Source organism: Desmodus rotundus, chromosome 9 (assembly GCF_022682495.2).
Source record: "Desmodus rotundus isolate HL8 chromosome 9, HLdesRot8A.1, whole genome shotgun sequence".
NCBI classification, from domain to species: domain Eukaryota; kingdom Metazoa; phylum Chordata; class Mammalia; order Chiroptera; family Phyllostomidae; genus Desmodus; species Desmodus rotundus.
In genome coordinates, this window is record NC_071395.1 from 26,572,054 (window position 1) to 26,586,862 (window position 14,809).

At 36.6% G+C, this 14,809-nt stretch overlaps 1 protein-coding gene across 7 annotated transcripts in view; it reads right to left on the reverse strand.

Annotated features, from left to right (window-relative positions):
- The window catches only part of GRIA2 (glutamate ionotropic receptor AMPA type subunit 2), a 126,083-nt gene that overhangs the window by 36,431 nt on the left and 74,843 nt on the right, over positions 1 to 14,809 (reverse strand). For all 7 annotated transcript variants that reach the window (XR_006656689.3, XM_024568801.4, XM_071219164.1 and 4 more), the window contains exons 4-6: positions 13,292 to 13,488; positions 9,105 to 9,158; positions 4,533 to 4,694 (exon numbers count right to left, since the gene is read on the reverse strand). Coding sequence is in view for 6 of the 7 variants with exons in the window: in XM_024568801.4 (XP_024424569.2) it covers positions 4,533 to 4,694; positions 9,105 to 9,158; positions 13,292 to 13,488 (413 nt within the window). In the remaining variant the exon portion in view is untranslated. The remainder of the gene's footprint in view (positions 1 to 4,532; positions 4,695 to 9,104; positions 9,159 to 13,291; positions 13,489 to 14,809) is intronic.

Genomic DNA, 14,809 nt, shown 5'->3' on the forward strand with positions numbered 1-14,809 from the left:
GTCAAGCTTCTAGGTTCTTGTGGGGCAACAGGCTTTAATGTCAAAAGGAGGGGATTCCACTGCATGGGCCGTGGTTCAGGTCAGTCAAAACGTTCAAGAAACAGGATTAATTCTGTCAGGCCACCGGGGTACTGTTTCATGCACAATGCTAATTACTCAACTGCAAGAGATTATACTATTTTCAGACAGGCCTAATAACTTTCTTAGGACAGCAATTAAGAAAATGTGAGTCTGCGTTTAGTCGTTTCTGGAGTAAAATGAGATTCTTGTGTGAAATCCATTATTTAAATGACACACGAAAGTCAGTCCACTGAAGATCTATCGAAACATTGAAATATTTAGAAATTATTTTTGAGATAGTGGCAATCATCTTATAATATGCCTCTTTTTGAAAAAAAAATTAAGGAAGGTAAAATGCCCATTTTCGTGGTGCCATTTAAATCCAGGTGCCTCGATGGTTCAGGTCTGATTTTACATTTCCTCAGGTAACGAATGCTACTTGTCTGCCATGGCTGAATTAAAGAATATAACAAATACTAGGACAGAAACTTAAACCAAATGGTATAGCAATGATAATTACCTATTTTTTGATTTTCAGCGATTGGATACTTTCACGGTATTTATAGTTTTCATTCCATTACTCTTCACTGCAACAGATATTTATTATGTGCTGGCTCTGTGCAAACCACTGTTTGAGCCTCAGGGCCAACAACATACCAATGATGCAGACTGCCTCTCAGATTCCTGTTTTAAACCACAAATATCTCTCAACTGAATTTTATCAATACATCATAAATGAATGGGTATGCTTTTGCAATTATTATTTATTTTACAAATAAAGAGACTGAAAGAATTGGCAAATGCAAGGAATCCATTTATCTCCCGTCACCCTTGTGCGCGATTCAGGGCACGCTCGCCTGTTGCCTGATTGTTGTGGTATCTTTCTAAAGGCTCTGCGGTCATCACGTGCTCTCCCTGCAACCTCCATCGCCAGGACAGGCACAGTGACCTTCCGGCATCGAAACCATGATCGCCAGTCACCTCTAGTAGTTCCCTGTTGCTCTCAGAATAGCACAAACAAGTCCAGAGACACACAAGTCTGGATCCTGCAGATTTCTAAAGTATTCATTCTGAGAATTCCTTCAAATACCTCTGTTTGACCATCAGCCCTGTGGAAATATGTATATCTCCCTTATACTGGGGGCTTTATTTATCTTATTTCCTCTCTGCGGAGCCATTGACCCTTCTTTCTCCTAATTCCCACGTCTCCCTCAGGTTTCAAATTCCATATTGCTTCTTCTAAGAAGCCTTTTCTTGCTTCCAGATATTAGACAGGCACTTCTAATAGGAGCTAGCACAGTGTCTTCGCTTTCTTCTATTTGTTCATCCAGAAAGCCTTTATCAAACAGCTATTATGTGCCAGGCCTTATTCTAGGGGCTGGGGATCCATCAGTGAACAAACACCACCACCACCACCACCACCACCAACAGGATGCCTGCTCCCATGGCACTCACTTTCCAGAAAAGAGAGACAACTCAATGTTATGAATGGGTTAATTATAAATACAGTACACTAAAAGGACGTAATGGGGCAAAACCGAGCAGAGAAAGAGCAAGGGGACATACCCTGATGGGGGAAAATTGCAGTTTTAAATAGCGAGCCTGCAGTTGGCTTCCTTGAGAAGATGGCATTTGTACAAAGACCTAAAGAGTACAGGAGGCCTAGCCAGGGAGAGGTATGTAAGGGGGATCATTCAGAAGAGGAAATAGCACAAAGACCATAAAGTGGGAAGGTGCCTTTTGTGATTAAGGAAGAACAAAAAGTCCCTTGTGGCTGAAGCAGAGTGAATAAGGCGAGAGTGGGGGTGGGAGGTGCCAAGAGAGAAGGTCATGTGTGTTTAGGGCCATATAAAGGCTAATGGGATGACTTTAGCACTTACTTCAGATGAAACAGAGAGTCATTGGAGGGCTTGGAGCAGAAGAGTGAAATTCTAATTTATGTTTTAAAAGGACCACAAACATGGGAGATAGAGGGGCAAGTATGCAAGAAGGGAAACCAGTATAAGAGATCATTGCGATAATCCTGGCAGGAAGGCAATGGTGGCTGGATTTAGGGGGTGTCACAGAAGAGGTGGTGAGGACCCTACCAGAGCTGATAGGGTTTCTGGACAAACTGGATGTGGGTTACCGGGAAAACGGAGGAGTTTAGCACATTTCCAACTTTTTGGTCAAAATAACAACTGAAAAAATGGAGTTCCCATCAACTGAGACAGAAAGACTGCTGCAGGAAGAGTTTGCAGGGGCTCCATGTTGAGTCCCCTGAATCCGTCCTGCTGCTGCATCATGTTAGTCCACGCATGTTGTACTTCCCCAAGCGCCTCCCACGCTCTTCCTCCTGCTCAGCCGTGCCCAAAGCCCTGCTCAGGCATCCCACCTCCAGAGAGCCTTCTTTAACACCCCTCTTCCCTGTTCTGCCCTAATCATATGCAGGAGGCTGGCATATTTTCATGCATCATTCTCTCTTTTATTTGCTTATTGTCATGTTTGTCTCTTCCATTTGACTGTGGATTATCAAAGGCAGGACTGTATATCATATAGCCTGCCTTTGAGATACACATACACATGTGTATATACATGAATATACATCTATATGTACACACATATGAATATGTATCCATCTGAATGAATATGTATGTGTACACACAAGTGTGTCTATATGAATATACATATATGTATATATACACAGATGAGTATATATTAATCTGAATATATATGTGTATACACACACACATTCATTCAGTTCCTGGTCCTGTAGTACATGAAGAATACTGTGTTCATATCTGTGTTGGGATGAACTCACACCCAAAGCCATATTCTCCCACAGATGTCCTGTAATTTTGATCAACCTTCAAAAAGCCACATACACTATTATCTCCTATTGGCACTTAGGTTTCTAAAGTTGTGCTAAGTCATTGTAAATGTCTAATCTTCATGTCACCCTGGGTATTAACAGCCACTACTGCATTGTGGAGGTGAGAACCCTGAGCTGAATGTCCAACATTGCATCAGGGCCAAGGTTTTTAAACCTAGAAGCCTGTGCTCTGTGCTGCTCCCCACAAGCAAGGGCCATTCCAGTCTCTCTGACACTTGGCAGGAGCAGCCGGCAGGGAGGCCCAGGGAGGCCCAGGGAGTGAAATGCTACAGCAGGAAGAGAGCGAAGAAAGGTCACTGGGCAGGCTCTCAACAGAGCGAAATCTGGTGCTGGGTTTTAGCAAAAAGGTTAAGAGAGTGCATTCCACGACCCCTCCTACCCCCAAATCACTTTGCTTTTTCATGCATGACACGGGACTTTAATAACGATAGGACTTCCACGAGAAAAACAATCATCCCGTTTTGCCGTCTCCCAGCAGGTAGCAGGGGAAGGCAACACAATGACTCTTAGAGTATTCACGAGAGCACTTTAGATCCATTTGAGGGTGAATGCCACATGCACGCTCCGTCAGAGAACTTAAATGGCACCGTCTCTGGTAGATGGAAGCTTGCATTCCACAGAACTGGGTCAGCAGTCTGACCCCCACGGAGCACAGGGGGAGACACTAATATCCTGGAAAGCTAGGTGTCCACTGGCCTGCTGGGTGACAGTAGTCCCACGGGCTTTACAATACTGTTGTAAACAGTCTGCATGCTAAACCTCAATCAAAGTCACCAAGCAGAAAGGCACCTGATCTTGAGGAAAAATTAACTCTGGGTTATTCTTTAACATTCTTTGGGAGGATGCTTTTATAAATTTGAATTGAAATTAATAGGACTCATTTGTACATCCAGAAGTCGAGAACTTCAAGGCTACGAATCCTTATCTGGAACCAGTCTCATAGCTGGGCACAAATTTAAAGCCAAATTTCAATATTAGTTCTTTTTTCCATTATGTGCAGAAAACACAAAAAGTTTCTGTCATGTAGAAACCTAACTGTGAGAGCAACTGAAATAACACTGTCCCTGACTGGTTCACACAGAATCTGCGTTACAATTCACAAAGAAACAAATGAAATCCCTGCACATTTGCAAGTGTTTTCCAATTTTTGCTCTCAAATTTCCTTAGTTTCATAAAGAGTGGGCATCATCTCCTTCCATTCACTCCTTGTCCCACTCTTCGTTCGATTTTACTCTGCTCGCTGCTCTCAATAAGGTGACCACTAGCTTCCTATCAGTTGCAGAAGTGCTTAATATTTGGAGTTAAATCTGTGCATATTTGTGCATATACAATAAAAGACACCGGATAAACAAGTGAAGACCTCAATGTGTCCAAGCCCATGGGAAATAAAAGATCAGTCTGGATAGTTCTTATCAGAGCAGAGCATTGCACTTAGCGATTCAGAGATTCTTTGTCTGATTGCATGAAGCACTATATTTATTTTTGAACTACTAAAACAAATTGAGATTTTTATCTCCTTCCTAAAGTGTCCCCGAGAACAGGCTATTCGCCCGCAGTTAGGTTTCAGTGTGGATGCAGATAAGGGCAGATGGTCACATACCTTAATGGTAGTTGTGTGTGCTCCAGGGTATTCTTTTTCTTCCAGCGTTGACCATCTTTCTATAAACTTAGATACAAGGGAATCATCGTAGTCCACTATCTGAAATCCAGAGACATTTGCGCCTCCAAATTGAATTTTTAATAGGTCTCCATCAGTAAATCCCTAGACAGAGAACACATTTATGTCAAATAGAACTTGACATTTACCAAGTAAGTCTATGCCTTGTGGTTTTAGAAATTTCAAAGAACGTAAGGAAAGATAAAAAGCTTATAACAAAAGTTCTGGGTATTCACCAGCCAAAATTCTTCACCAGCACCTAGCATCATCTTGGCACCATAGGGTTCTTAATCAATGATTGCTTATTGGTTTTACGTACATGAAAGTTCTCCATTGAGAAATCTTTCCTGGATAAGGACTGGCTTTTATTTCTTACATCTACCACAAAGCACCGCCTAGCAGTGACAGATACTGAGTAACATGTGCTTTTCCAAGAGCTCTAACACTGTGAGCAAATTATTCCTATCACTTAAATTGTTTATTCTCTCAGGTGTTATAAGCATCCTTTAAATAAGAATGAAGTTATGCAATGCCTAGTCTTTTTTTTTTTTAGACCAATTAAACAATTTTGCATTAAGCAGGAGATTTAATTTTTTGTTAAAATATATTAAAATTAAAAGTCAGTGTCTCTTGGATTATTAGAATGACTTTAGTCATTATTAAAAATATCATATGGTTTCCATTGATTTCAAATCCTGTGCTATAAGACATTGTATCTCCATTTGAGGGTACATTGTGTCAAAGATGAAATCACAAATGTAGTAAGTCACAATTATAAACATTTTCACCGTACACACTTATTCCTCATTATAGTGCATAAGGATTGAGTATAACCAGAATCCACAATGTAGGAGAAACTTTTCTTTGTTGTTGACATTAAAAATATATTGTAATATTATTTATGTGGAGAAAAATAATTGCTTTGTTATTAGGTCAGGATTTTGGTTTTCCTTTTTATCAAATAATGCAAAAAATGCAAAAAGGTTTACAACAAAAATCATAGATTTCATGCTCTGCTGCACTCCGCTCCAGTGAGACTGCTTCAAAACAACCAACTTCAAAAATATTTGTTTTTGTGTATTTCCCTCCTTATTTCTGCATATTTCTCAGTTTATCCACTTCGGATATTTTTGTTCAGTTTCTGCTTATGCAAGATTCTTATGTAATTCTTTGACTTTGCCAAATCATTTATTTCCTCACCCACTTTAATGTTCACTATTTTCATATTTATAATTCTGTTTTTCAGAGCAAAGCCAAATAGCATTCTAGGATTACATTTTCCTTCTTGAATAATATTTCATTCTAACGTTAATAATCAGTGCATTTTATCACTACTGAAGCTCTCTATATACCGATCTTCACTTTTTTCCAGTTGATCCATGAAAACTTGTCTTATTTATAGGAGTAAAGCTTTTTTCTTTAAAAAAAAACATCAGATAATCTATTTCACTTTGATTTTTATTCTTTAATAGATAATCTTTATTACATTTTTCCATTACCATTTAGTCCCCTTCTACCTCCTTCCCCCAGGAATCACCACCCTGGTGCCCATGTGTCTCATTTCCCGGAGATTTCCTTGATGCTACCGTCTGAATCGGCTCCTCGCATCCCTTCACTGCTTTTTTAGTAGTTCCCTGTTTCCTTGATCGCTTTTCTGTCATCTTTTACTCAATTCTTCTGCTAGAGTCAATAGTTTCCTCAGACGCGCTGGAAGTACGTTTTTTTTGAGATATTGAATATCTAAAAATACCTTTATTTTTCTGTAACATTTGATTAGTCTTTTGGCTGGGCATAGAATTTTAAGTCGAAACCTTAATCTGAAGGATTGTTCTACCAACTTTCATTGTTTCTACTGAAAAATACAATTTTATTAATTTCATTATTTCTAATTATTTTTTGTGTGTCCCCGGCTTCATACTACTGCCTTCCTCCCATAAACAAGAAATCTTTAAAATTTCCTTTTCTTCTCTGAAATTGCATGATGATTTTTCTTTGAAATATTGTGTGTATTCAATGGGCAGATATTTGTCATTCATTATACGAAATTCTTCTGAATATTTTTGGATAATTTTCTCCCTCTGTTTTTACTACTCCATCCTTCTTAATGCTTGTATTCAGACACTGTAATCCTTAGATTGAACATCTAAATCTCTTACAAGTTCCTATACATGTACCTTTTTATATTATGTTGTTATTTTGTTATCTTGTCTAGAAGATTTTCTCAACTTTATTCTCCAAGTCATTTAATTTTACTTGCTACTTAGAAACAATGTTAACTCCCCAGAGTTCGTTCTCCTTCTCTGTTTCTTTTTTCTTTTCCATAGCATTTTTTTCTTCTTTTTTTTATAGATAATATATTTTCTCTTACTTCTCTGCAGATACTCATTACAATTTTAAACATTTTTCTCATGATCCTGCTTCTCTTGTTTATTTGCATTGCATCCTCCATGGCAAAGACTTTTTCACAAATACCTGGGTGTGCTCAGCCATTTAGTAGTAAGACACTTGAAATTTCTATGTGCATGAGAGAGGTTCAATGAGTGTGCTTTACGGTAAGGTAGGTAGGTGGGGAGGGTATGTGGAGAGTTGAAGAAATGCAAAGTGGACCCTCCTAGGACCACATCTTCATCACTTTATGTCCAAGTTATCTTTTAAATGCTATATCAGGACCTTAATCACAGCCTGTGATTTGGGAAGCTTATCAAGTCTTCAACAATTCCTGTGGAAATAACCAAAACTCTGAGGATTTTTCTCTTGTACAACCACCCATGTTAACACTCAGCAGACACTGGGCAGGGAACGGGGCAAGCTCAGTCAAGAGTTGGGAAGATGGAATCCCTTCAAATGTGGAAGGAAGGCATTCTTTAATTTCAAATGTTGCTAAAATTTTCATGTGTTGTCTCAATTCTCAGAAATTGAAGCTCACTGCAGGTTCTTTGCATTTACTGATTCATAAGAAATTCCATATGGCAAGGATACTAAGTGTTTGGATTAAAAAAAAAACAAACTTGAATTCAGAGGAAATATTAGGTAGATTTCTCCCTAGAAGCATCATAGAAGCATGAACTTGCTTTTTCTTTCTTCTTTAAAAAATTCTTTTTATTGTGGTCACTCAAACACTTCTTTCCTTTTTCATATAGCATCAGCTATCAACTCTCAAATTGACAAGCCACCTTCTGTCATTATTTCTCAATGTTCCGATATAATCTTCTCCATCTGGACTTTTTTAAAGAGCGCAGCTTTCAGTGTGGCTCTGTGTTGTTCATCAAGCGGCATGATTCACACAGGGGACTGACTGTCCGGGCTGTTTCCTGCACAGGCTTCGGTTCTGAAGAGAATGAGTACAGAGCTAATCTGTTTTAACTCCTGCTTCCCTGGTAGGGAGTGACTTAGTACCTATAACATAGTGAGGGTCAGTTCGAATCCATTTTTATGGTAGTTAGCCACTGCATTGCAAACATTTATCTTGAATAATCAGTTTCTCCCAACAGCAGGTTGCTTTGAGATTTAATATTCTAAACTACAGTTGCCACCTTCTAGTGAAAATAATATTTACCAATTGTAAGGTTGTAGTTTATTTTTTCTTACCTCTTTCCATCATTACTAGAAATGACTTCCGATGTGACAATCTGATTTTCCAGAAATCATGAAATAAATCTGCATTTGTATAAATATGAAACTTTTTCTCTGTCCTATTATGCTATTTAGAATAATCTCTCATTTTCTCCCTCCATCCCACTTTTTCTCACCTTTTTTCCTGAGATTGGGGAGGGGTGAGTCCTCAATCACACAAAATAATACTTATTTAAAGAACACAAACCTTTGTAACAGTCAAGATTTAAGCTGATTTTATTGCTGGTCTAAAAGTTATTTAGATAAAAGAAATATCTAATGATTCAAAATTGATTCTGTAAACTTAGGGAGATACTATTAACCACTCAGACATTCAGACAGTCTTTGATAGGAATCCTCATGAAAAAGTGATCAGCTCTAGAAATCCATTTTTCAACATGTTGCTTATATAGTAGTAGTAAATAATAAAAAATATGTAGTGTATTAATATTTGGGTATTTCCAGATTTAATTTTTACTAACACATTTTTACAAATTAGCATTTATTTCAAATATTACATGTGCTAAAACCTTTAAAGGGATGGGTAAAGAATAACATTTATAAAATACAGTTACAGTGAGAACCAAGGGGAAATTTGAACAGTTAAATTTCATATTTTTTTGAAAATTTTCCCATAGTAAAATATATCTTCTAAGACAATTTAGAAAGTTTGTCGAATATTGTTCTATAATTTTTACATCACTTATAATACAGGAAATTGATTAGAAAATGTAAAGTAGGAAGTAAATCTAAACATAAATTCAGAAATATGTTGCCACTGCTAATCAAACAATATAATCAGAATATATTTTTATAAATACCACTGATAAGAGCTTCCTGTTCAAAATTTTTTAATTAATAAGAATCTTCATTAAAAAAATAAATATTAATTAATTCACCTACCAGATTTGCAATGATATAATGGTACCCTTTAACATGTTTTCCAATGGTGATAACCTAACAAAGATAAAGAAACAATTATTTAATAAATGTTAGTAATATAAATGTAAAATTACTAATGTTATGACCTGACTCAAAAAAATGAAATATTAACATCTGTGTTTTTGATGTTCCACAATGACTCATATTTGATGAAATATAATTATCAAACCTAGACAATATTTCTCTCAGAAAAAAAGTGATAATACATTTTAGTGCCTAATACATATTCTCTTTTAAAGTCAATAACTAAATAAAAATAGTGAAAATAAGGCCACAAGATTTAAAGAAATGTAAAACCAAAAATGTGTTGAATCCATGTCATAATTCTATTCCTACAAAGCTATGTTTTTTGTTTTTGAAATGAAACATTAAATAGCTGAAGCCAACATGTGTGAGATTTCATACTCACACATCTGCATTCAAAGATAAACAGAGTTTATAGCCATGCCTACATTTAAAAAGAACATTAATAAGCATATAAATGAATTATTTTATGGATCTATAAAATAATATTCCTATCTTAACAGTCTTGAAGTGTTTATAGTTTAGTTGCAAGAAACATTATTACTTCTAGCTTGAGGCAGCGAAGTATCAGAGAAGCTAATATTTCTCCACAAATCTAAGTCAAAAATCAATGGCAAAATAAATGCATTATGGGACAAGTGGTCATTTTGGTAAGGCTCAAACAATTTGGGACATCACTGAATCAATTTGACTTTTCACTGATCTACATAAATTACAAAGAGAGTATAAACGATAAAATGACCATGTGGCAGTCCTGATACTTACATATTCAAATGTAATTTTGTTTGTAAGAAAACAGTCTCACTAATGGAAAGCAGGAAATGCCTGGGCTACAGACAAAAATTCCAACAATTACCTCCCTCCCCACCTGATTGCAGTTTTGGCAGCTTCCCATTGCTTTTTGCATAACAAGTCAAAATCCTCCAAGTGCTACAAAGTTTAATGGTCTTTCAAGCTTCTCCAGCCCCACCCTTCCTCCTTCCTACACTGGAGACTTCTGTCCCTTTTAGTATTTTTGCATATACACAAAAAGGTTTCTTTTCATCCCTTGGGGGCTTTACACATTCTGTTCCTCTATATGCAAAGCTCTCACCACTGTTACATTACTTGTCTTATTCAATCTTAAGGTGCCATGAATCCCAGCCCAATGTAACCTCCTGGAAGAAGACTTCCCAGACTTTCCTTCATCCCAGGCAAAGTCAGGTGCTCCAAAGCAATGTATTTAATTAAAGAGCAAAGGCAAAATCCTAGGAAGGATTCTACCAAATGCCACTGTGATATGAAGTGGTAGCTTTTTGGAAGGGAGTTAGGATTTATACTGTTTTCCAACCTGTTTTTCTGTAACACAACTAAAGTGCCTTTTCCAAGAAAATGAACCCTCTGTATGGAAGGGAGAATTTTGAAGATAAGATATCTTTCTGGATGAAAAAATACATTAATTAGCATCATCTGAATTGAGTTGATTATGTCCCTCATTTTCCTACTGACATCTGTTAGTTCTGTTTACTATTCAATTTACTTTTTAAATCATGAATGTCTTTCTTCTGGGAATTAAGGAAAAACATAGTATAAATGGTTCCACCAGTAATCCCTACTTAAGTTTAGCATTCATTGATAGGAGAGATATGAAAATTTATTAGCCTTACGTTTCTACAAGATTTAGTGTTGGCCATACTAACAATCATAGCCTTTGTTTTATAATGACAATATTGTACTAACGATGGAAATTTATGGTAATTTCTTAATGTTTTTCATGGCTGAGTCTGTTTTCTACTTAAATACCACTAGAAATAAGTTCCTCCAGGTTTTATCCAATGATGAAATTCTCATAGTCTAACAAAATTTAATTCTATTACTAACTATAAGCAACTATGGAAATAAACTTTTGTCGCATCTCTGCTCTCTCCTAAGTATTGATAGAGTAAGTAAATAGTGTTTCCTTTCTTCGAAATGTACTTTGACTCTAGTTTTTGTGTTGTTAACTCTATTCCTTGAAGGCCTTCCATGGTCTCCCAATCTAAATGATCTCTCTCTGTAATTCAGAAAAATAACAGCCTGTCCTTTTCATTCATAGTAAATGCCATTATCATAATTACACATTAGTTTCTGTAAATACATCATGAATATTCACCTTGATGGGCCATGCCCGATTTGCTTATTACTCTCTTGGATCTACTCCAGTGCCTGTATGGTAAACATTAGACACTCAGGGAAATTTACTGAACTAATAAGTGAGTGAATCCAAACCAGCCAAATGCTGCCCATATGTGACCTCTTCATAGATCATCCCGCCCATGTTAAGATAGGTACTTCCTCGTCCGTGGTGTTAGACCACATTGACTATCACTGGTAATGTTGTAGTATTATGTGTGTGTATTTTTCTTCCTTTCTAAACAATGAGTTCATGGGGCAGAGACACCACTCATTCTTACCTTTCTTTGCATCCCTCATTCCAGACACAGAGGATGTCCTCAATAAATGTCTGTTGAATAATGCGACCGTCCATTGTAGGCACTCATTGAATGCATTCAAGAGTGTCTTATGAAAATACAGATAATATACATGTACGAAATACTCTGTGCCTTTTGAGGGGATGTGCAAACGGTTATGTATTTAATCATGATCATATTGCTTCTGAACATTCCATTCCGTGTATTCCCAATATCTCATGTAGTTTCTCTTTTCTAATTTTGGAAAGAATCATTTTCATACAGGCTTTCCTGACATTTATTATAAATAACTCATGAATACTTAAAGTTTTAAACCGAGACTAATGTCTAATTCAGTTTAAATGAGAATCTCCTATGAAATTCAAATAAGGTGTTGAGGTTCACATTTGAACAAAAGACCTTCAGGTTAAAAACAACCCCAATTCATCTCCTGAGACAGTTATCAAGATTTTTCTACGGAAACGTTCACCTTTCTGGCATGCATCATTTAGTGCTGTCATAGAAGAAAATAACATTTAGTTATTCAGTATCTTTCGAGAGGTCCATTTATTATGTGTGATTGGAGCTTCATCCATATTTATATTTGCAAAATGCTTTGTGGTATACAAATTAGTGAATCTAATTTTCTTCTCAGAGCCGAGAAAGTCCAACAAATGTATACATAATTGTGAGTTTTCCTTCCAATTTTATATTATTCCAAGGAGCTAGTGTGAATATACATATATACGTATGTGTAATATATATCAACTATATTATGTATATATATGTATGTGCAATATATTACATATCGACTGTGTTACAACCATCAAAAGCGTTTACAAATCACACACACACGCGCTAGGGGGAAAAGCAGACACCCAGTGAAGGAGATTTTAGTAAGTCATGATGCTGCTTCACTGCCACCTGTGGTCGCTTCCCCTGTCTATGAACAGAGTGGGTTTTATTTTTGTCACAGTATGTTACTGTCTATCCTAAAAGACCTTCAGCTGAAGCAAGGCAGTCTAGTAAGCACAGATAAAGCATCGTTGGTGCTGGCATTGTCTTACTCTTTCAAACATTCCACATGCCTCTATCTGCCTTACTTCTCAAACAGTGAGCTCAGACTGAATGTGTCTTTCCTGCATGTTTCCGCTCATCGATGAGCAGTTTTGTAGTGACACAAAATCTACAAAATAAGACAAAAAATTACTTCTCAGAAAAATAACTACATGCTTTTTCTGAAGGCATGAACCCATTCAGATAACAATATAGCTCTTTGAAGTAATCCATTGTATCACCCCCCAATTCATGAATTACTCACTTTTCCCTCAGGACACAGACTTATTTTCACTTCATACATGTCTATTTGTTTAATCTCTAAGAAGTTCAACTGAATTAACATTTGGATTTCAAATGAAAAATATCAAAGTTTAGGGCAACACATGTATAAAACGTGAGTTAGGAATTAAATATCAACTATATTTCATGATTAGTCTGTGTGTCAGCGTTATTGAAGACCATCTGCTATTGCTAACTGAAGCCGGAGATAATTGAATGGATGATCTTTGCTGCAGCCTAAATAAACCACAAAGTAAAAACTGCTGTTCAAGCACCTCACACAAACACCCATTCCAAATGCTGACGGTGCACGCGTATCCTATATTTAGTGCCATTAGAAAACAGGGAATAGCAGACCTGGTCTACAATGTCGTTTACTTTATCGCGCTCACAGTCCAGGATTACGCGCCGTTCCTTTTTTAACTCCAGATCTTGAAAAAGTGATCGGTAGGTCTCATCTTTCTTGTCATTGTTAATGTTTCCCACATTGATAGCAGTCACTTGCCACTTCTTTTCAGCAGCAGAATCCAGCACAGCTTGCAGTGTTGATAAGCCTAGGAAGGCAAGGAAAAATGATGCCTGATAGAGATGCTCAAATAATAAAGATACTCAGAGTTGTGTTGTAAACTTGGCCATATATATATATATATATATATATATATATATATATTTATATAAAAATATATTTATATATAAATACACATAAATATATATAAATATATTTATATGTATAAATATATATTTATATGTAGCAATGTATAAATACAAATAAGTAAATATATATAATTTATTAACTGTAGAGAAAGGAAGGGAGAGAGAACAAGAAGAGAGACAGAGAGAGAGAGAGAGAGAGACTGATTTGTTGCTTCACTTACACATGCATTCATTGGTTGATTCTTGTATGTGCCCTGACCAGGGGTCAAACCCCCAACCGTGGTGTATCCTGGCAACTTTCTACCCACCTGAGCTACCTGGCCAAGGTGGGAATATATTTTTAAGGCTGTTATCTTTGTGCAGATAATTTGATGTTGACTTTTCTAAAAAGCTACAGCTATGATCTTGATCAACATTTACTTATTTCCATTCACATCAAATTTCATGTGAATCGTGTTGTTCTGACTAAAGAGTTGTAGTTTAGAAGGGAATTGTATCCCCTTCTTCTAGCTCTCTCGATATCTTTTGGGTATTACTAAGGCATAATATCTTTTTTTAAAATTTATTTATTTATTTTTTATTCTTGTTTATTCTGTTAGGGCTGTCCCAGTTTCTCCCCTTTGCCCTCCTCCATCCAGCCCACTCCCCACTCCCACACCCTATTATCCATGTCCCTGGCCATTCATGCGTGTTCTTTTACTGATCCCTTCCTCTTCTTTCCACCATTTCCGCCTCCCCCTTTCCCCTAGCAGCTGTCAGTCTGTTCCCTGTTTCCATGTCTCTGGTTCTGTTTTGCTCCTTAGTTTATTTTGTTCATTTGATTCCTCCTATAAGTTAGATCATACGGTATTTGTCTTTAATATCTCTGGTTCAAGTGAAATCGAAAGGCATTACAAACATTTCTTTCTCTTACGGATAGAAAAAGTATGTTTTGTTATATATGATAGTCTATCACGTCATATTAATAGAGGTTGAGTACATTTTCAGTGAGATGAATCTATGTGGGTCTGCTTGAGTCTAATAGCCAATAATCTCTACTCCTCCTATTTTTCTACTCAGAATTTTTTCCCCCCTCAGCCTTCTGTCATATCAGTTTTGTTATTGGGACTGATCCGACAGAAATTAACATGTTCACCTATTAACCAGATGGTAGGAGTTAGTTTTCTAGCACAGATTTATTACATTTACTTAACTTCCCAAACGTAAGTACCTTTTACAATT